Source organism: Dipteris shenzhenensis, chromosome 26 (genome assembly GCF_047967505.1).
Source record: "Dipteris shenzhenensis isolate YYH24624 ecotype China chromosome 26, Dip_SZ_1.0, whole genome shotgun sequence".
Lineage (NCBI taxonomy): Eukaryota > Viridiplantae > Streptophyta > Polypodiopsida > Gleicheniales > Dipteridaceae > Dipteris > Dipteris shenzhenensis.
In genome coordinates, this window is record NC_141621.1 from 37140606 (window position 1) to 37163261 (window position 22656).

General features: G+C 47.6%; 1 protein-coding gene across 1 annotated transcript in view; it reads right to left on the reverse strand.

The window, feature by feature from the left end:
• ASG3 (SNF2 domain-containing protein / helicase domain-containing protein) overlaps nt 1-22656 on the reverse strand; it is a 125253-nt gene that overhangs the window by 54899 nt on the left and 47698 nt on the right. Inside the window, exons 6-7 of the mRNA XM_087397638.1 lie at nt 10695-10827; nt 10469-10583 (exon numbers count right to left, since the gene is read on the reverse strand). Coding sequence (XP_087253764.1) covers nt 10469-10583; nt 10695-10827 — 248 coding nt within the window. The remainder of the gene's footprint in view (nt 1-10468; nt 10584-10694; nt 10828-22656) is intronic.

A 22656-nucleotide genomic window follows, 5' to 3' on the forward strand; every position in this document is an offset into this window, starting at 1 on the left:
TCTTCACGATGAGACCAACGATGCAAGCCAGACTGAGCAGGGGATACGCCTCAATGGCTCGGCTAGAGAGACAATGCTTTCACTCCCACTTCCAGGACCCTTGGACCAAGGCTCTTCTCTTTAACTCCTTGGTCCGACCAGCCGGTATGTATGGCAGCCCTTGTTGGGGGCCTGACATGTCCGAGATAGAGTGGACACGAGTGGAGCGCCTACAGATCCTCATGCTCTCACGGAGGATCCGAGGGAAACTGTCTGTACCACATCACATCATTCAGGCCGAGTTTGGTGCTTCTCCACTCCAGCTAGATGCAGCCTTTCAGACCATCACATATCTACACCGGGTTAGATCATATGGGGACTGCATATCATGGTTGGCTCTCGATTCCTCCATGAGGCTAGTAGCAGAGGGAGACGAGTGATGCTGGTATGCACGAACTCACAGATGGTTTGTGAGACTAGGGTTCCACATCGATAGGATACCTCCTTTTCAGTACAGTTTAGATGCCCCTACTCCCACCCACCATCCCGATTGGGCCACACACCAACCAGGTCATTTGAGAGGATCTCTTGCAGCTACACACCTTTAGGACCTGGCTGGAGCCGAGGGAGCTCCCAGTGAAGCTGAGTTTCTACATAGATTACTGTCTTCGTATTTTGGAGGAGGGATTCATCACACCACCGGGGTACACTAAGCTTCATATACCTCACTCACTGCAGATCTCCATCGCACAGTTACGGGTATCATCACACCGCCTCCGCATAGAGAGCAACAGAGCAGAGGGGATTCCTAGGGAGCATCGCTTATGCATATTGTGCGACTGTCAGGAGGTTGAGTCGAAGGAGCATTTTATTTTCAGGTGCCCAGTGTACTAAGAGATCTGAGGTCGCTACCACTGCCTCTTGAGAGACGGCTCCGGGCTCCTTTCCAGATTCCTCGCCTACCCAGATCAGAGATGTCTCGTGGCCTTCATTCACGAGGGGGTCCGACACAGAGAGTACTTACTCAGGCAACGGGCTTGGCCACATCATCACACACCTCTCAGAGCAGGATCACAAAGTTCTTCCCATCGAGTGACATTGATCGTCTAGTCTCTAGCCGCAGACGTGACATGGACCCCAACCCAACGACCGCAACACGACACACGAGACATCGAGGGGGGACATAGATCACTCTAGGGGACCTCTCGTCATTGTTTAGACCCAAGATACGTCCCACGGGAGTCACGGTGGCTCTGGTCTTGTGTCGAGCCTCGTCCAGGAGACCGAGACGCACGGCACCCCTTAACGAGCGCCAGCATCCCATCACCGGCTATGCACCAGCCAGGGCGACATGACATACGGAGGATTTCGCTCCGCTCCAGTCCTTTTCTTTTCTTTTCATTGTTACATCCAGATGTATTTGATTATGTAGGGTTCAGCATGGGTGCTGATGCTCGTTTCAGTAGCTCCACCCTTACTGTGATTTGTGTCAGGTTTTCTTTATCATCATTCTTTTTCATGAAAGCAGACAATCATCATTCATTTTACACATCTTGTCAAGTGTGGGCGTGCTACCTATCTGCTTGTATAGTCTGCATCTTAAGAATAAACCCTTCCAAACTGCCCTACCTGTCATCCACGAGCTTAAAATTTTAAGAAAATGAAAGTTAAAATCTAAATAGCAATACCATGTGTTGTTCTACTGCTCTTATGGGTTGATCCTTTAAAAGCACCCGTTACTACTTTAAAAACCCTTCACTCCCTTTAATATAAAAAGCATGGAAATTAAAGCAGGGACATGAAGAATAGATGTTCCTATTTAAACAGACACCAGTGAATGGTAATGACACGTGCCAAAAAAGTTATGTTCTCTCCGATGGTGACTTCTGTTCAATTGTTTATGGCATTACCAATTGTATCGGTTTATAAAGAGTAGATGTGTCCTTCATGATTGGATATAACTGTCTGCGGGAGTGAACTCTTTTCACACACCCCTTTACACATGTACTTCAACTGTGGCTCCTCGCTGTGAGTTTAAAAGACGGCATTATCATTCTACCAACTTACACGGTCAGTAATGCCAGGAAATTCCAGCTCAGCTATAGGGGTTGGAGGCCTACCAGAGCTCCTCATTGGGAGAACTTTCAGATTTCTGTTGACTTGCAGAAATTTTTTTGGCAGAAGCTCTGGAAATCCCACCAGAATAGAAAAATCACTCTTCTTTTGGCTTTCTATTCATGGTGGGATAGCAGTGAACCAATGGAGATCCAGATTCGGAGCCGACCCTTCTTGCCCTCGTTGCCTTTTTGCTTTGGAGACAATACACCACTGCCTTTGGGATTGCAGACAGGCAAGAATCATATGGAAGGGGATGGCAAGACTTCTCAGCACTTTTGTTCGCCTACCTTTCTACATGACCTGGGGATCAGTGGCTTGGCTCACTCTTTCAGGGCCCCAGGTCTTCTTTGAGAGACTTGACTCCTCTTAGGCTCTTCACATCCGACGACACCTTGTGGAGTCGTGCTCTCTAGAGGATGTTCCCGCCACTCTTTTCAGGGCTGCTCATTCCTCGGTTGACTCTCCATGGGAGGTCTTAGCTAGCATTGCAGCATGGCACATTTGGAGAGCCACATGCACTGAGGCTTTGAAGGGTTCTCAGGTTCACCCTTCTCAGATCTTGGCCAGTACTTGGACAGACAACTTGGACAGATACGGTACACACTCTGATGGCCATTTGGGCAACCATGCAGGGATCATCTTGAGCAGCCTCCTGTGACCGTAAGGTTGGTATCTTAAACCTTTATGCCTCCAATTCAAGAGGGGACCGTGTCGTTCTATGGAAGATGCTGCTTTCTTGGTCATGCATTGCAGATTCTTGGATCATTAGGGGTGATTCAAACATGGTTGAAATCCCCATGGACAAAAGAGGAGGTAGAGAAGGTGGTATCCATTCCCTAGAGAGAGCAGCCTGGGATGCCTTCCTTTTTTGCTACAGTGGTAGAGATGCGTGACATGATGATGCTTTTCACACTTAGCTACAGTCACTCCTGTTTTCTTGGTCGAACAGAAGGTTGCAAATGCCTATCCACGCACAGATTGACATATTTTATGTGCATGATTGGGCTCTGGACAGAGGTGGGACAGTATGCATTACACTTGGGGAGTCCACTTCAGATCACTTTCCAATTGTTTTGTTGGTTTGAGATCCTCAGGGGAGGAGCCGCTCTGCCAGTATCAGGATTCCATATGCCTTCTATGCAGAGGAGGGCCTCACAGAGGCAGTGTTGCGGACTTGGGTATCTCACATGCACGATGGGCAGCTTTCCCCGTCAGATGTAGCTGCAGTCCTCTCAAATATTAGCAACTTTTAGCATTCAATTGCTCGTATCAAGAGATGACTTCTGCAAAAGTTCATAAATGCTGAAAACATGTATTCACCTCCTCTATCTGATCTCATGACCTTGATCTTTCTGCCTGTCTGGTTTTCTACCATGGCTTTGAATTCTTGAAATCTGAAAAACACACAGGGGTGTTTCCATCAGGTACCTAGGATGCCAGGTTGGGGTGGGCATCTCTCCAGCACAATAGTTTGCTTCCGTGTTATGCCCCTATCCACGTGGAGCAAGTAATAGGCATATCATCTGTGTCCACCCAATCCAAGGGCAAGGCTCCATCAATCTGTTGGACTCTCCCTGCACTTCCTCTGAGATTAAGAACCATCTCGACCTGTCGGTCTGCACGAAGCTTCCTGAATGCTTTCCATGCTCCCACAGTAGATGCAGGGCCCCTCTCCCATCTTGGCCACTGCATGTAAGGAGAAGCTCCAAGTGGTCTGCCATGCTCATCCGAAATACTGTCATTCCACATGATAGGCTGCCTTTCAATCTCTTCACGGGTGGAAGGGGGAATCCTGCGAAGTGTACTCCTGAAGCTGGCCCATGCTTTCAGGATAGCAACCATAAGAGGGGAAGAGAGAGATCTGAGGTGGGTTGTGGTGAAAACCCATCTGGTACTGTGTGTCCAATCCTCTCCTAAAGAGGGCGTGCGAGACTATATGCATTTGATAAAGAAATCCTTCCAAGGCTCTTGCCCTGGCATAAGTCCTCTCACAATGACCTTGCAGAGTAAGGCTCTGCACTGTAGATGTGGTCGATGATATTCAAACCCCCTTCTCTTGTAGGAAGAATCAAGGTCTCCCAAGCCACCCTGGCTGTAACATCAGTTGTGCCATCTAGACCACTCCATAAAAAGTTTCGTACGGGCCTCTTAAGCTGAGTGATACAATCCCTAGAGTGGCACCAACAAGAGCATACAAACCATGCTATGGCTAGAAGAACCTCGTTAACCAACACCACCCTCGAAGTCAAGTCAAGTTTGGCTGAGCTCCAGAAAAGGAGCTTTCTTCTGATGCTCTCCAACACCGGAGCAAACTGTTGAGAGGGAGAGATGCCCACCCCCACCTGGCAGCCCAAATATCTAACAGAGACGCCCCTCTGTACCCAAGTGAAGGCAATATCATTACCCCAATCCGGGGTGTCATCATCACAAAACCAAAAACCATTAGATTTATGCCAATTAATGTGTGCACCTGCAGCCACGCAAAATAAATCCAAGGCTGTCCGAAAGAAGTGAGTGTCCTAGGAGTGGCATCCAAAAAAACAGCCGTGTCATCTGACAGCTCACTATCCAGGAGCTCTTCTTCCCGGCGGATAGGAAGCCTCAGCCCATAAATATCAGGTAGATACTCATAGTTTCTGCAAAAGGGGCAAGAGGACATCCCTGGCGGACTGATCTGGAAATCTGAAATATGTCCCCTCTTACCCCCCTAATGAGCACCTGGCTATGGGCTGATCTATAGAGAGATGATACTCCTCTAATCCATGCATCTGAAAAACCAAAGCGAGATAGAGTACCCTCAAAAAAATCCCAGTCCACTCTGTCATAAGCTTTCTCAAAAGTCCAAGAGTAGAATGGCCAATCTTTGGCGGCTCCGCATGGCCCATTCTGAGGCCTCCCAAAATGAGAAAATATTATCAAATATACTTCTACCATGCACAAACCCTATCTGCATGTCATGAATCAAATCTGGAAGAAAAACATGTAGCCGCAGACTGATGGCTTTCGCCAGAAACTTGTAAAAAGTACCCAATAGAGTGATGGGTCTCCATTGAGACACTAGATTCCTATTACCCCCCTTTGGGATGAGATGAATGAGACCATCTATAAGTGAGTCCGGCATCTCACCAGAGTCCCACACACCCTGCAAGGCTGATGTAATGTGATCACCAATCTGCTCCCAAAAAGTAATAAAAAATGAAGGGGTAAGTCCATCCGAACCTGGGCACTTGCCCTTGTAAAGGGCAAGTAATGCAGTCTTGAATTTTGCATTGGTGAAAGGTGCATCCAGAGAAACATACATCTCATCCTTCACCAGTACAGGGATACATTGCCAAATAACCTCTCTAGCATCATCTATAGCCTGTGTGCCCGGATCTGCAATAAGAAGGGATGCAAAATAATCTGAAGCTACACGCATGACAGCATCAGGATCTGACTGTAACACCCCGTCTGAGTCAACAAGCTGCAAGACACACTCTCTACTATGTCTGGGCCCATGAGTAGAGAAAAAGTGTTTGTTGACATTGCCACCCATCTGAATCCAAAAGGATTCCCAAGCATGAAAGGCATATTCTACTCTCTGATCCAACAATGTTTGCAAATGAGCCCTTGTTGCAGCAAGGTGCTCCTGAATCCAAGCATCTGTGGGCCTCTTCTGCTCTTCCCTCTGAAGGGACGCTAATTGCTGCCGTATACCAATCTCACGTCTGAGAATCTCACGTCTCTTGGAATCAGTGACTATATGATAATAGTCACTAATTCCAGATAAGGCTGCAGCTACCTGAGATGGGCGGACAACTCCACCCTGTATGTGAGAAACCCAAATCTTTAAAATATCCTCCATGAAGCGCTGCTCTGCATAAAAAGCATCCGAAATCCTGACACTGCCAAACGTCCTCTCCGATGAGGCTCAAGGACCTGCAATACCACTAGAAAATGATCTGAGGTGGAAACCCCAGTAGAAATGCATACAGATCCTCCTCTGTCAAGTGCCCAATCATCTACATAAAATCTATCAATACGTGCATGGATGGGCATGTGTATTCTCCTGTTCGACCAAGAATACAAGAGTGATTGTGGCATAATATGAAAGGCATCATCCAACCAAGTGTCCCTGCCACTAACCTGAAAAAGAAAGGCATCCCAGGCTGCCCTCTCCAAAGAATGAATTCCACCCTGTCTGCCTCTCTTTTTGATTGATGGCAACTCAACCATGTTGAAATCGCCACCAATTATCCAAGAATCTGTAATGGGGACCCAAGAGAGTAACTCCTTCCAAAAGGAGATCCGCTCACCTCTGTTGTTGGGAGCATAAAGATTGAGAAGACCAATCTTACGCCCTCCAATCAAAATAATGATCCATTGAGCTCTAGAGGGGGAAATAATACCATGACCAGCAACCAAGGGAAGAATAGAGGGAGAGACCGAAATGCAAGTACCTCCCCTTGTGCCCATAAAAGGCGACCAGAAGGTATGTCTTGAAAGCAGTTTGCCCGATTTAGAGCAATCACTGGCATCCAACTTGTATTCCTAGATAAAAAAAATATCAATAGCACCTCCAATGACACCTGGATGAAGCTGATTTCGGATCAGCTGCCTACGTCGACGGTGTGGAACTCCGCCTAGGCCCTGTATGTTCCAGCTGACTATCCTCATCGACGGGAGGATGCTGGATGGAAAGGCTTACCCGACCTAGTAGAGGAGACCATCTTCCCCTGGGCCGAAACACTCCTACTGAGGGCAAGAAACTCAACAAGTGAGAGGATCCCCACACCTGTTGAAGGGGAGGCCCTATCAAAAGGAATCCCCATCACCGGGACCCCTAAGGTGGAGGGCACAAACTCCTCATCATCCATGAAAGTCGTTGAATCTGCCAGTGCCAAAAAAGAGTTCCTGATAAGAAAGTCTGGCCGAGGAGTGCGAAGAAGACCTGCACTCGTGGAAGATGGAGGAGAAGGACCTGCCAGGCCTCTATCAGCAGAACTGAAGCTCGGTGCTGAGAAGGCCTGTGGTTGGGCTGAAGAGGAATCTGGAGTCTTCATCTGTGCCTGCACTTTCTCGGTCGTCCTGACTATGGCAAGAACAGTCTGCGGAAAAGAAGTGCATGTAGCCCTCTCGTGGTCAACAACCAAGGTGACTGGGGCTGGTGGAACTAAAGGCCCCTCCTGATGTGGAATTGTAGTGTCTGGGGCTGTAGCAACATCCACCTCTGGAGTCTAGAAGGCGTCTGTCTGAATAGGATCAGAGGTCTCCTCCTGAGGTAAGGGAGTGGCTCTGATAGCTCTCCACCGTGGTACTGGGTGTGCTGCGAGCATTGGGCAATCTGCTGCTCCTAGCGGTCCTGAGGTGCGCGAAGCAGGGCGCCCTGCTGCTCCCGGTGATCCTCGAGTGCGTGGTACAGGGTGCTGGGGAGGTGCAGTCGGGGTAGTACGTGAAGGAGCCACACCAAAAGACCTCTTGGGTCTTTTTCTCTTCCTTGGGCAGTCTCTAGCAAAGTGCCCAAGGATCCTGCAAATCTTGCACTGGTCCTGTCTACTTGAAATCTCGACTCTTTGTCGAAAGAGAGAGCTGTCTGGACGCTGAAGCATGATGTGGTCATCTAAGATGTTAGGGTCAGAGACAATAACCCTAACACGAGGCACCCCGTCTACACTGATTGCCTCTGCCGAGGAAGAAGACATGCCAGGAAGATGGTGGCAACCATTCGATAGTAGACCTGAGGAAGACCGGAAAACCTAATAAACAGTGATGTGACCTGCTTGTCCTCCTCAACCAGATCGAAGCCCAAGGTGTAAGGTAAAAGAAATATCCTCCTCGAACCCAAAGCCAGGGGATTAGCTTTGAGAACAAGGGCTGTGGACTCGCGAGAGTCGAAAATCACTTGGAAGAATCCACGTCCCAAAAAACGAATATCCCTGAGCTGTGGGGCGAGATCTCCTGGTAATGCCGCTAGCATCCAGTCTCTGGCCTGTGATCTGGAAGGGTGTGACCCAAAGATGCCGGCAAAAAGTGATGTGGAGCCTTCTAGTTCCACATCTTTCTTGAGCTGCTACAACTCGTCTTAAAAATGACAGCTCTCGCATCCGGTGGAGGTGGACGAAGATTGGCTGAGTGGGGATCCATTCGCCAATCGAAAGGGGGAGGAAGGGAGGGGGCGGGAAGGGAGAAGGAAGGCGGGGGAGAAGAAGGGAAAGGAGGGGGCGGGATAGGAAGGGAGGGAGGGGGCTGGCGGGGAAGGGGAATGAGGGCAGGGTAGAGGAAGGGAGAGGGCTGGTTAGGAAGGGTGGGGTGAAGGAGGCGGCGAGGGGGGTGTGGAGAGTAGGGGCAACAGGGAGAGAGGAGCAGGTGAGGGGAAAGGAGGGGGCGGGGGAGGGGGAGGGGGAGGGGGAGGGAGGGGGCGGGGGGGTGGGGAGGGGTGGGGAGGGCAGGGGCAGCAGGCGGGGGGGGGGAGAGGGGAGCGGGTGAGGTGAAAGGAGGGGGCGGGGGAGGAGGAGGGAGGGGGCGGGGGGGGGAGGAGAGGGGCGGGGGTAAAGAAGGGGGCGGGGCAGAGGGAGGGAGGGGGGTGGGGGAGAAGGAGGGGGCGGGGAAGGCAGGGGCAGCACATGGGGGAGGGAGAGGGCAGCGAGGGGGGGGAGGGAGAGGGCAGCGAGGGGAGGGGGCAGGGAGGGCAGCGAGGGGAGAGGGCAGCGAGGGGAGGGAGGGGAGAGGGCAGCGAGGGAGAGGAGGAGGGTGAGGGAGGGGCTGACAGAGGGGGCAGGAGGCTTCACGGGGAGGAGGGAGAGGGCAGCGAGGGGGGGGGGAGGGAGAGGGCAGCGAGGGGAGGGAGGGGAGAGGGCAGCGAGGGAGAGGAGGAGGGTGAGGGAGGGGCTGACGGAGGGGGCAGGAGGCTTCACGGGGAGGAGCAGCAGCTCTCTTTGAGCTAGTCCTTTTGATCTCGCGTGCATCCAGTTTATGTTTCTGAATCATGAGAATATCAAAGGGACCCCCAGTAACACCTGGATGAAGTTGGTTAGGAATTAGCTACCTAGAGCGATGGTGAGGTACACCTCTAAGGCCCTGAACGTTCCAACTAACAATCCTCATCGGTGAGAGGAAGCGGCCAGATGAGAAAACCTACCCAACTTGGTAGCGGAGATATCCCTCTCCTGGGAAAAATTCCTCCTGTCAAGAGGAGGGAAGTCAACTAGGGAAAACACTCCCACACCTACACAAGGGGAAGCTTTGTCCACGGTGATCTGAATAACCTGCTCCCCAAAGATAGAGGGTACAAACTCCTATAGCTCAAACTATGCCATGTTTGCACTGCGAGGTCTCCAGATAAAGCGGCGAGCATCCAGCAGTTCCTGGCCTGTAACCTGAAAGGGTGGGACCCATGGATGCGAGCAAAGAGTGATGTTGAACTCTCTTGCTCCGTATCTTTTCTGAGCTGCTGCAACTCATCTTTTGAGAACGTAACGGTTTTCGCGGCCGGTGGAAGCGGACGTCGATTGGCTAAAGGCTGAACCATCGTCAATCGAGGTGGGAAGGCCAACTCAAACAAAATGATGCTCCACCCGCTCTAAACGCTGCCTGAGCGAGTAAAAGAAAGCAAGGGGGAGGCTGAAGGGAGCAAGGGAAGGACGAAGAGGAAGGAGGGGGCTGAAAGGAAAGGAGGAGAAAGGAGAAGGCAGCCGGGGGGGGGGGAGTGGTGAAAGGAGGACGAGGAGAAGAGACCAGAGGGGTGGAGGCGGAACGACCAGCCGATTGGGGGGGGGGGGGAGCGGAGGTGGCTGCCGGGAGGGGGAGGCGGCGGAACAGGCTGGCGGGGGGGCGGAATAGCCGCCAAGAGGGGGCGGAGCAGGTGAGGGGGTAGACGGGGGATAGAAGAGGGGGGGTGAGAGCAGTTGGGGCAGGGAGGGAGAGGGGGAGACAGCCAGGGGGAAGGGGAGGGGCTAGGGGTGGGGGAGGAGAGGCAAAAGGGGTAGGGAAGAGGCCGAAAGGGAGGGGCTGAGAGAGGGGAGAGGCTGGCTGAGAGGGAAGGGGAGAGGGCAGCTAGAGCGGGGAGGAGCAGCAGCTGACAAGCTTTGTCTTTGCAAGGGGCTGTTTTGAAATCATAATGGTCTTTTTTACTTTTTTGAGCAAAGATCTAGGGGAAATACATCATGAACATGAAAAACAAAACCCAAAACTGTAAGATCAAACTCCCACAAGACGGGTAGAGAAAATCGAGGGTTGAGGCTGAAAATGCCACCTCAACCCTGTGGGAGACTCTGATCATCTATTCTTCTTCATCCCAACACCAGGCTGTAAAACCAGAAACTTATCCTTAACTGACCTGTAATAGCAGCACAAACATACGACGACACAAACAAATTGCCTTTCAACCACTTACAGTATTTTGCAAAGACTGTTGAGATATTGCTCCAGACTTTGCCATAAGTTTGGGCAACTCCTTCTTTAACACAGAAATGTAAATTCTTTTTTGCAATGGAACCAGCCCTGCCATTCTTCACATATCAAGGAGTTCATTATCAAAATTTTACCACTCACAACTGTACCAAATTTCCCACAAAAGATCAAGTACTTATTCATATTCCTGTAGACCACAGATGGCTCACATTGTAACTTCAGAAAGTGATGGCAAGACCAGAGTCTTGTTCTGAACCAATGCAGCCTTAGTTCGGCGGAGCATGAAAACATTCAAAACGCTTTTCAGAAATTTCAGCTGTCCGCTTGCTGCTGCATCCAGTCCTGCATCCAGAGCATACCCATTTCTTATTTTGTTATGTTCAAAGAGTATAACCTTTCAAAATAAAGAGCGTATATAAACTTTTTAGGGCTCTATATACAAAGAGAGCTAAAAAGAACATCCACATCTCTTTACTGCAGTATAAACCACCCTGGCCACATTCTCTCATTTTTCCTCCGAAAAGTTGGATATCATGTTTATTCTTCAAAAGGCAAAAGTATTTAAATTCAACAAAATGTACTGCCCAACATAAAAGGTAATGGGATCTATGCTCATTATTTATTTCACCAAAAATTTCATATAGTGCGCGTTTCTGTCTGAATACCCAGATTGGCCACAATCTAACAATTTTCCTCTTGAAAGTCTCATATCGAGGATTGTTCTCAACTTACCAACTGAGTTGCACAACTACAAAGCCAAACAAACTAGATAGACTTGTGGGAAATCCTTGCAAACATTTTTTTTGCCTAGCTTAAAAAGAAAGCTCATAAACCATACAGAATAAAGCACTTTATTCTTTAAAAGGCAGCTGTAGATTCAAGTTCCAAATGCACTGCCAAACATACAAGGTACATACTCACTCAACTTTATCCCTCCTATTTGTTTTGGCCCATAAAGGCTAATTAACCTATGTTTGTCCATGGGTTAATGTATTTTATGCATAGGTTAATCTTTTAAGCCTATGTCAAAGAGGGGTGCACATTATGTTTGAAATTCAAGAGAGGATAGAAAAGATTCGAACCCATAATCTTGTATTTCCCACACGTGAGCTCTACCACTAAGCTATAGAGTAGTATAACATTTCTAATGATAACCATACTATTATAAATGGTCCTTCCTCCCCCTCCCCCTTTCGCACTCCCCTTCCTCTTTAATGCCCCGTTTATCCTTTAGTTTAATCATGGCCTTGCCCTCTTCGCTTTCTTTACAAATTACTCCACAACTAACTAATAGGAATTTCCCACTTTTCAATGTCAGGGGGTACATACTCAAGTTCCAAATACACTGCCGAAAATACAAGGTAATAGGATCTATGCTCATTATTATATCAAAAGAATATGTCGAACGTATGTGTAATTTAATTCATATTTTCTGTCTGGGTCACGATCCAACATTTTTCCTCCTAAGAGTCTCTCAGATTACTAGGACCCAACCGAGTCCAACTACAAATGCTGAAAAAGTTTAAACAAGCGTGTGTAAAATTCTTGCAAGCCTTGCATTTTGCATAGCTTAAAAAGGAAACTTTTAAAACCATATAATTTTCCTACGCCATTGCAAAATCAAAACCTTTTTATAAGAACTAGGCATTCCCAAGACTTCTTCATACCAGTCATAAGCCCAATCAGTGACACGATTTCATATCCTGTACAGTTTGGATGGTTTTGGATTTACTAAAGATGGGCTGGTCATAAGGATGTTGACCATTGGATGACACCATTTGTACATATTAAGGAAACAGTCCAAAATACATGCACCTGTCTATGCATGCACACAAACATACAATTTCACAAGATTATAATATATTTGCAATCTTGAATTATAATTATTGAAGATGGATGACTTGTTCTCTTGTCCGACTATGCACATTCATGTGATCCAATGAACCAAAATTAGACATTCATATGCCTCATCTTTATAATCCTCATCTAAGACGCTCCTAAAAAGTAAGCAGTCCAGATACAAAATACAAAAAACTCAGGAAAAAATCAGTTAAACACAAAAGTTCTCTTTTACTTCAATGTTTTAACTCCTGAGGGTCTCCTTCAAATTTTCAGCCAGTCACAAAATCCCTCTCTTGTTCCAGTCCACACCTCTACAGCCCTGTGGTCTTCCACCAAACAACCTCCTTGGAACCGTGTGGAATCCCCACTTGAATGCCAAGCTATAGTTGTTGGCTGTCAAGAAAACCAGCCTATTTCCAGAGAACCTAGCTCACTGCCGAGGGAATCTCTGGAACAGGGCCTAACAACCAAGGCGGAGGTCTATACATCCAGCAAATACCTCTCGCAGTAATTGCATAAAAGTTACCTGCAGGCCAAGCCTTGCAGAAATGCTCCCGCCTTTTGGTGGTCACTCAGAATCTGAAATCTTGCACTCCTAGATGGCACCTGGGGTGCAGACGATATCCTAACAGATGGCAATGAGGGTGGCTGCCGGGAACCTCATGGCCTCCCATCACCAAACTTCAGTGGGCAACCCAAATGTTCCGGGCAATGATGCTGGACACTGTCACCATACACTATCTTCTAGCGAAGGCGAAGGGTGCACACAGGAAGGAGACGTATCCTGAAACCCTTCTAGCCCTAGATCTTGTAGGCCTGGGTCGATGGAGAAGGCATAACCTTCCTCCTTCACCCACGCAACCATCCCCTAAGTGAAGTCTCACTGCATCCTCTGCGTGCTGCCTACAATCTGGAGGGCTCCCATACGGATCCTCTGCGTTGCTGGGCAGCCCCAGAGATAATGCATGATCGTCTCCAAAACTCTACCTGCGTCTCCCATCTACCCACATCTACTCCAACCAAGGGCCAAGGGCAAGCTTCCATGCGCCACCAACCAAAAGAAATATGACATCTTCTGAGGCCTACAGCTTGTCCATAGACGTGACCAAAAACAGGAGATAACCTCAAAGGAAACTTGCTTCTCCAACCAATGACACTCTCTCGAGGACCAGGCTGCCGCCTCCAAGTCAAGACGTCATTCTATACGAGTCTATATGCGAAGAAGGGAACCTCCTCCACTCTGAACGAGCACCCTACACGAATAGACCAAAACCACTCACCCAATCCCATTGAATCTCCCGGAGAGGCCAGCCCTCTCATAACCAAAGGTGCCACCTCGCACCCTCTTGTCCTGTCGAGACTAGAACTGGGCCTTTTTATCCTATCTTTAGCTCTCCGAGAAGATCTTGAGATGCTTGCACTCTTTCTTCAAGCTACCATCTAGGTGGTAATGCCATGATGGATTAAAACCCATTGTAGAATGTTTGGCAGCAAACTCTAGTATGAATAGATACTCTTCACATAGTTTGTTGTTGCTTACTATGCTTGCAGCATATCATATCTGATCTAATTGACCCATTCAATTTGATCATCAACCTATGGATGATCTACACTACTAATATTTAGAGTGATATCTAACCTCTGAAAAACAGCCCTAATGATAGTTAAATGTATGATCCTAGTCACTTAGCATTATCAGTTGGTGTCATAACCCACCTGGTTTTAGGCATTTAGCTTTATTGACCTAGCATTTTGACACTCTAATACATAGTCTTGGACATCTCTATTCATTCTAGGCCACAAAAGTTGCCATCTGAAAGTAAATATTTTAAATTCTTGGGTGCCCAACAACACGTAGACTATCATCCCATTCATAAAGAATTCTCTGGTGCCCAACACTTGGACTATCATCGCATTCAGAAAGAATTCGATGCCTACTGTCATTTATATCCGTGATATATACTCTATCCTTATAAGCAAATAATCAGCTATTGTACTCTGTTCCATCTAAACCCTTCCTCACCAATTGTGGTATGTCACCATTTTCATGTAGCTCCTCAACGAAAGCCTCGTATTTAATTGGATTTTGCTCCTTGTAAATGGTCAAAGAGCCCCTCAATGTGAGGCATTATTTATTTATTCTTTATTATGATTTAAATTGATACCCGATAATTTATGCACAAGTACATAATATCCTCCTTTTTTTGCACCAACACAATAATCTATGCATAGGTATATAGTATGCCCCTTTTTTTGCACCAATAGGACTAGTGAAGCCCATCGAGAATTAGTTAGTTGGATTTGCCCTTTTCTAAGATATTCAATTATTTGTTTCACTCTTGCCTTCTTCAATTACACTAAGCCTATAAGTAGCGTTATAAACAAAGATCGATCCAACTATGATCTACATCTCATTTAGGAGGTAAACCATTAAGGAGATCGCTACTACAAGAAACATCTTTAAATTCAACCAACTAGGAAAACTTTACGCATTTTTTAAACTTGAAAAAGGTCTATCTTTTTAAAAAAGCATGATACACAAAAGTATCATAAGAAATCAAATTACAAAGAAATACCTCACACCAATCTCGTTGAAAGGTGTCATAGTTTTACCAAACAAATAAATAACGAGTGTGGTATATTATGTTTCCCCTAAATATAAAAGACCCTTCTTCCTTTTTCAAACTTGATGGAATTATAAAGATGACTTGTTTCTTGCAAGCACACCATTTGTCCTATGAAGATGCATAATTGGGAAATTTAGGACATATACCTTTGATTTCCACATCTACACCATGCCTTTGCATGGGAGACAGCATACTTCGTGCACTTCGAATATTTGGCAACTCTTTTCTTAAATTAATGATGAGCAGTTTCATGAAGGAGACTTCCACCCTGAACAACTCCGCACACTTCTGGAGGGGCCAGTAGTATGCCTGATCAACCTTTGCCTCAAGAGGCAATCTGATAACTCCTACCACCAAACCACACATTGGCTCCTCTCGTGTGAAGCTCAGCTGGAAATTCACCTCTTTGGCCCCATCCACTCGTCCATCATGCGTGAAATCTGATCTCCCATGATAGCATCAAACACCTCTGGGGACCACTTCTCCAACCTTGTGGAGGCAAATTGGAATCTCCAAATGGGGTGTGTCTGAGAGCCCACTACGCTGATCGAACCCCCTTTCCAGGGCTGCAAGGCGATAAGCGTTGCCTCCAACAATAAAGGATAAGAGTCTGGAATCTCCAGATAATTCCAGGGTGCCAACCTCCAGAAGTCCCGCAGTAAGGGAGGCCAAGGCTGGAGGTTGGGAGCTGCTGACAAGGAGGACGAGCCCCGTCCCTCTGGCTCTCTCCCCAAATGGACATGATGCTGCGATGAGGAAGCAGATGGGGACGTCGCCTTACCCTTGCTTGTTGGCAAGGGTGTCGAGGCAGGGGAGGGGTGGGAGGCTAAAGAATCTACTGGGGAGGGGGAGGGGGGGGGGGGGGGGGAGGGAGGAGGGCGGGTGGTGAGGGTGATCATAGTAGGAAAGGGGGGGGGGGGGGGGGGGAACTAGGAGGGAGGGGGGGTAGTGGAGAGGGAGCAGGATCTAGAGAGGGGGGGCGGGGGAGAGTAGGGGCAGCCACAAGACCCCCTTGCTGATCAGGCTCTCCACGGGCTCCTCCTTAGCCGCTGACGGGCTAACGTCCGCAGCTTCCGCCATTGCAACATCAAGAGCTCCTGGGGCTCGCTGCTGATGCAGGGGTGGGTGTGGGCGCTAAATCTCCATAACGAGAGTATCCTTTGGCTGGGCAGTGGCCCCTTCCGCTGAGGGAGGTGGATCTCCACGTAAGGACTCCTGCCGCTCGTGCCCCTCAGGTGTCTCTCGAAAAGCCCTGTCTCTCTCTCTACGTCTAGCTCTCAACATGCAACGCTTGCGGGCCTGTTTGCTTGGTTTCTTTTTCTTTTTAACCTGGGTCCAGTCCCCTTCTGAGGGGGTCACCCAGGGGTGTTGCTCCTATTGGGGGGGTGCTGGGCTCTAGCCTGTTGACTCTGTCTGCTCTGTAGGGTGGGGGAGGAGAGGCTCGACCTTGGCCGCGGGGGAAATCTCTGGCTAGGTGACCCATTTGTCTGCAACGAAGACATTGGCCTGGTAACCCAGAAATCTCCACTCGCTGGCGAAGTGTGCACCCTTTGAGGGTCTTTAGGAGGATCAACTCTGGGAAAAACTTTGGGCTCTCAACCACCAATCTGATCCTGGGGATGCTGTCATCTGCTACCACTGAAGCGGCCGACTCTGGCGGAGACTCGAGCACGGTGCCAAATGCTTGACCAATGGAGGGAAGGATGGCTCGATACTCCTTTGGGAGCCCTGGGAAGCGGAGCGTAACCGAAAAACGAGAAACATGGTGTGCCTTGTCCATGTCCTCCACTGTAAAGCCATGGTACCAAGGAAAGAGGTACACTAGATGCGGGCCAAGGAGGATAGGGCTCTGCTCCACGAGTGTCGAGGCAATGTCGAGGGAGCTCAGCTGGATGAGGAATATGCCTCTCACCATAGATGGTGACCTCCTGGATGTGGTCACCCTCTAATACCAAGCTCGCCTAGATCCACTCTCGCACATGTCTCCTTGTAGGAGTGAGGCCCACAATTCTGCCCACAATCGCCTTGTCCTGGAGGGATTGAACTGCGTACTGTACCTATTGCTTGTCAGCTGGGGAAAGAAGAACCTTAACAGCTGTGGGATCCCCTCTGGCCAGACCAAGGATCACCACCAAGATTTTCTTTTGCCTTAACAAGCACAAATGCTCCCGTTGCACGGAGGAGGAAGATAAAAAAGGGCGGCGAGGGGGAGGAGGAAAGATGTCAGAGGGGGAGGTGGAGACGAGGCAAGGCGAGGAGCGGACGAGGACGGGCTGGGTGAAGGAGGAAGAAGGCAGGGAAGGAGGTGGAAGAAGGAAGAGAGGCGGCTGGGGGGCGGGGAAGAGGAGGCGAAGAGACGAGGGGAGAGAGGTGGAGAGGGGGGGCGAGGGGGGAGGCCGAGGGGGGACGACGGAAGACGGAAGATGGGATGGAGACGAGAAGGCGAGGAGGTGGAAGAAGTGGCAGGGGGTGGAAGAGCAAGCAGGGGAGAGTAGGTGGGGGAGGAGAGCCGGTGGAGGAGAGGAGGGAGGCGGAGGAGAGGAGGAGAGAGGCGGAGGAGATGGCAGAAGGGAGGCAAAGGAGATGGCGGGCAGCAAAGAAGACGGAGGGGCGGAGATGACGGGGGGGAGGCGAGATGGCAAAGGGCGGAGCTGACGGGGGGGAGGCAAATGAGGAGGAGTGCGGAGGAGAGGCGATGGGGGCTGCGGAAGGGACGGGGCAACCAGGGGGCAGCGGCAGCAGCTCCTAGAGCTCAGCGCTCGGCTGGTAGGGTGTAAACCTCTATATAAGATCCGTGAGATACATAATACCAACATTTTACAAATGATCTTGGATATCACAGGCATCAAGATGATTGGCCTCCAATCCCAAAGATGCTGACATAGGGGCTTCTTGGGAACCAGACACAGTAGACCTTTCTTCCAAGAAGAGGGCAAAGAACTAGAAAGCCAAGCATCAGCATTATCAATACAACAGCTCGTTTTTCACTTTCTCCCACTCATTTCTAAGCTTCCATTGATTGCCATAGCCAACAGAGATTCAATTGAGGCATTCCGGGTTATTCTACTTTCTCCTTTGCGGATCTCATTGCCAAGAAAGCTTATCATCTTCTTCTACCGCAGCCATGGATTCAAGAACGTGATCTCTCTATCTGGCATCTAGACAAACCACTTGCTTGGTGGAAAGCTTGGCTTGGCCATATTTGGAATAGTGATCTCCCGCTCAGACAGAGGCTTTTCTTATGGAGATGCTTGGTTAGTGCTTTGCCAGTCGGTTCTCTCTTGGCTGCCAGGCGCATTACTTTCTATCTTGTTTGCATGCGTGTGTGGACTCTCTCAAAATTTGAGGTTTTTGAGGATCTTTTTGTCCTTAACTTGCTTTTACTATTTGAAGGTTTATCAAACTTTTCAACACTTTGGAAAGCCTATATTTTGAGGTCTATACTTTGGGACAGGTGCACTTTTGCAGTCAATTTGTGGACAGCAGTCCTAATTTTGCAGTTGCAAGCCTTGAGGCTATTTCTCTTGGGATTTGATCTGCAATTTCTCGTTTGATTGCAATTCATTGGGTCAGATTGGAGAACATTGAGTCACATTTGCAGGATATTGAGTCAGATTTTCAAACATTGAGTCTTTTTTGCAGGACATTCAGTCAGATTCGCATACATTGGGTCACATTTGCAAAATTCCAGCAAAATTTGGGGCTTTTCTGCATTTGCCCTCTTTTTGGCCTATTTGCCCTCATGAAATTTGGGGCTTTTGCCAGATTTGCTGTTTTTGCAATGAACATTGCCTGCCACAGTCACATTTGGGTCAGATCTGCATTTGCCCTTTGTTTTGGGTTGGAAATTTGCAGATATTTGCTGTCATTTTTGGACAGCCAGCTTTTGAGGCTTTTGGTTTTTCACGTCTTTTTCAGGGTATCACATTTGCTATGGCTGGGAACACTCAAGATCTATTTGGCATTCTTCGTGAAGATGATAAGTTGGATGGCACCAACTATCCGATGTGGTCTTATCTCATGAAACATATTCTTGTTGCAAAGCATTTGTGGAATATTGTTTCTGGGGTTGATCTGAGGCAAGCCAATGCTACAGTGGTTGCCTCTATTACTGGTCCCTCTGCAGGGGGTACTCCTCCTGATGCCTCTTCCTCTAGCATTCCTGTTCCTGCTCTTCCAACTCAGGAACAATCAAGATGGGATGCAAGAGATGCAAATGCACATTCATGTATTGCTTTATCATGCAAGAGAATCATTCTCTCTCTCTCTCTCTCTCTCTCTCTCTCTCTCTCACACACACACACATTCTGTCATCAAACATACATTGGCTCTTGCTTAAGGAGGTTTCATTTCTTGGGTGATGTGCATAGAGGAATTTCAAAATGCAAGGGACTAAGAGATTAGAGCCCTGCAACCTCTCGTTGCTACCATTAAGGGACCTGTTGTCCAACATTACTGTTTTAAGGCAATGCAAATCACCTTTTTAATTTTGAATTAATGTATGGTGAAACTGATTTTGCAAAGGGTGCGTATGGTGAAACTAACATTGAATTTTTATTTCACTTCATTATGACAATAATAATTACTTCAACAATTGTGCTTATCCCTAGTTATGCAAGTTAACTAAAGGATGTTACAAAATTGTAAACAAATTCCTCCAACACATCCGGTCCTGTAGATAGCAAAGGATGCTTGGGATAAATTGGCTTCTCTCTATCAGATTCGCAATGAAGCACGTGTGGCATATTTGAGAAGGCAATTACAGGAAGTCAGTATGAATGAAGGTGACTCTATGGATGCATACCTGACCAAGGTCAAGGACCTCATGGAACAACTTGCCAACATTGATGAGGTGGTGCCAAATTCACAGCTTGTCAGTACCACACTGAATGGACTGCCAGATACATATCAATGGTTTGCTACAACCCTTCGATTAGTGGCCATGGGTAATCCAAACCACCATTCTTTTGATCAACTAGTTACTTTGCTTTTGCAAGAAGAGAAAAGTCGAGCTAATAGACAAGCCATTATTCTTGATCATGCATTTGCTTCACAACAGACAGGAAGAGGCAAGGATTCCAAGCCTATGGGCAAGCCAAAATCTGCGCATAGCAGCTCCAATTCCTCCCATGCATATAAAAATACAGTAGATAAGTCAAAGAAGAAAAGATGCAACTATTGTTGCAAGCTTGGACATGACATTTCAGAATGCAGGAAGCCCATTGCTTCGGAGAAAAAGAAAGGAGGATTGACAGTTAATGCCTCACATGCTATTGAATCCCATGAGCCAACAGATGCTTCACATGCACATGCTCTTCAGGATGATTGGGCATGGGCTGTCCATTGCTCATTTGATCCCTCCAAAGCTGATGCATTCTTTACTGCTAATGATGCTCAGTCCTAGTACTTTGATAGTGGTGCTTCCAAGCATGTCACATCTTGCAGACAGTTGTTTCACTCTTTAGCTGCTGCACCTCCAGGGAGGACTGTCACATGTGCTAATAATGCTTCATATGCTGTAAAAGGAATTGGATATGTGCAGCTCACATCTATTTCAAGTCATCCTGTCACTTTGACAAATGTTCTCTTTGTGCCTGGAATTGAAGTCAACCTGATCTCAATTTCAGCAATTACTACTTCAGGTTTCAGAGTGATTTTTGATGGCTACAAATGCCTAGTTTATGATCTTCGTGATGACAATGCCATAGTTCTCACTGGCACTTTGCAATTGAAGCAGGCACCCAGGGCATGGTATGCCAAAATTCATGCACACTTACTATCCCTTGGTTTTCAGAATAGTCCCACAGAACCGACTCTTTATGTCCGTGGGAGTGGATCTGATTTTTTAGTGTTGATTTTACATGTGGATGATATGCTCATCACGGGCCCAGATACTCAGCAAATTGCAGCTTTCAAGGCTGATTTGCAGCAGATTTTTGACATGTCAAACATAGGACAGCTCCATTATTATTTGGGCATTCAGTTTGCTCATGTTGAGGGGGGTATCATGATGTCTCAGTCCAAGTATATTGGACAGCTCCTTGATCGTTTTCAGTTTGAGGATTGCAAGCCAATCTCTACTCCAGTGGACCCTGGCTTCAAATTCTCAGCTCATGATGGGAGCCCACCATGTGATATCACTCTTTATCAGTAGGCTGTTGGATGCCTTATTTATTTATGTCACACCAGACCTGACTTACAGTATAAAGTATCTCAGCTCAACAGATTCATGCACATGCCCAGTTCACAGCATTGGCACCCATCTCCTGGTGGTTCTAGTGATGCCCTATAGGCCATGGTATGTGCCTTGTAGGCATAAATATAGGCACTTGTAGTGTTAGTGCCTTTTAGGCCACACAGGACACTTAGTCCTATGTGACACCTAGGACACTTAGTCCTAGGTCTAGGTACAAGTACCTTGTACTCCTTTTTTCATCTATCCTAGTTGACATGACGGCTAAGACTCATGCGACTCTTTGTACCTTGCTCTCTATTTCAGCATATCTATTCTTAGCAAGTAGGTCTTAATTTAGCAAGTATGCTAAAAATCAATAAGCTTTTCTTATCTCTCTCTACACCTAAATTTAGCACACAATTTTTTTCTTTCAATGAAAACACTTCTATTGGTATGAAAAAGCGCCAAGAGCAATGTTCAATGCAAAAGTACATTAGGCATAGCATTGAAAACAAAATACCATGCATGGGAAAATAACCCACTCATGAAGAAGAGCTAGTAAAGCACCAAGGTTGAAGCTGAAAAAGTCACCTCAACCTTGTGGTGGACCCCAAGAAAGAAGGGGAGGCACGCCACTCCCTAAGGAAGATAGTCATCTTGGCAATATGCCTAGGAAGGCCCCTGCATGCTCAACCAAATTGCCATCAAAGTGTGTACAATGTCTGTTCAAAAACTAACCAAGGTATGAGAAGGGTGGACCTGGGAGCCATCAATCGCCTTTACGCATCCGGATCTCCATATATGATATGTTGAAATGCTCGCTAAGATCTCCCAAAACGTATCCACCGAGACTTGTGCAGGTCTATAAGGAGAATGGGGGACATCATCCAGAGAGCATGACCCAACTAAGTGTCATCGAGCCAAAAGAACCCAAGAGGAGTCATGCCTCTCATAAAAGATCCGAGGTCTCGAAAGAGAGAGCGAGCCCAAGGTCATGAAGAAGGGAGAGGGGAACAAAAGAACTCAAAAGTCTAGCAATCCCCTTCTAGATTATCTTCGCATGTCTGCAATCCCATAAACAATGTTGAATGGAGAGAGGAACAAGGGCATGTAGGGGCTGATCCAAACTTGGACCTCCACAAGTTCACAGCAATCCCTCCATCAATAGAAACCCAAAAGAAAATAGTGATTTTCTATTCTTGAGGGACTTCCAAAGTCTGCTCGAAAAAAGATTCTGCAAATCTATAGAAATCTGAAAATTCTACCAATGAGGAGCTCGGCTGGGCTTCCAGCACCTATGGCTGAGCTAAAACATCTTGACATTGTTAACAGTGTAGCAAAAGAAAGGGAGGCTCGTCGTACGATTCCATACATCAACCCACTCCAATCCCCAGGGTCCCACTACAAACACTTATGGGGGACCTCCATAAAGCCAAATTCTTCTATGAACCTAGGCTAAATAATCTACTCATGAAGAATGTGATCCGGGCTTGGATGTACGTACCAACCTGAAATTAAGAAATACTG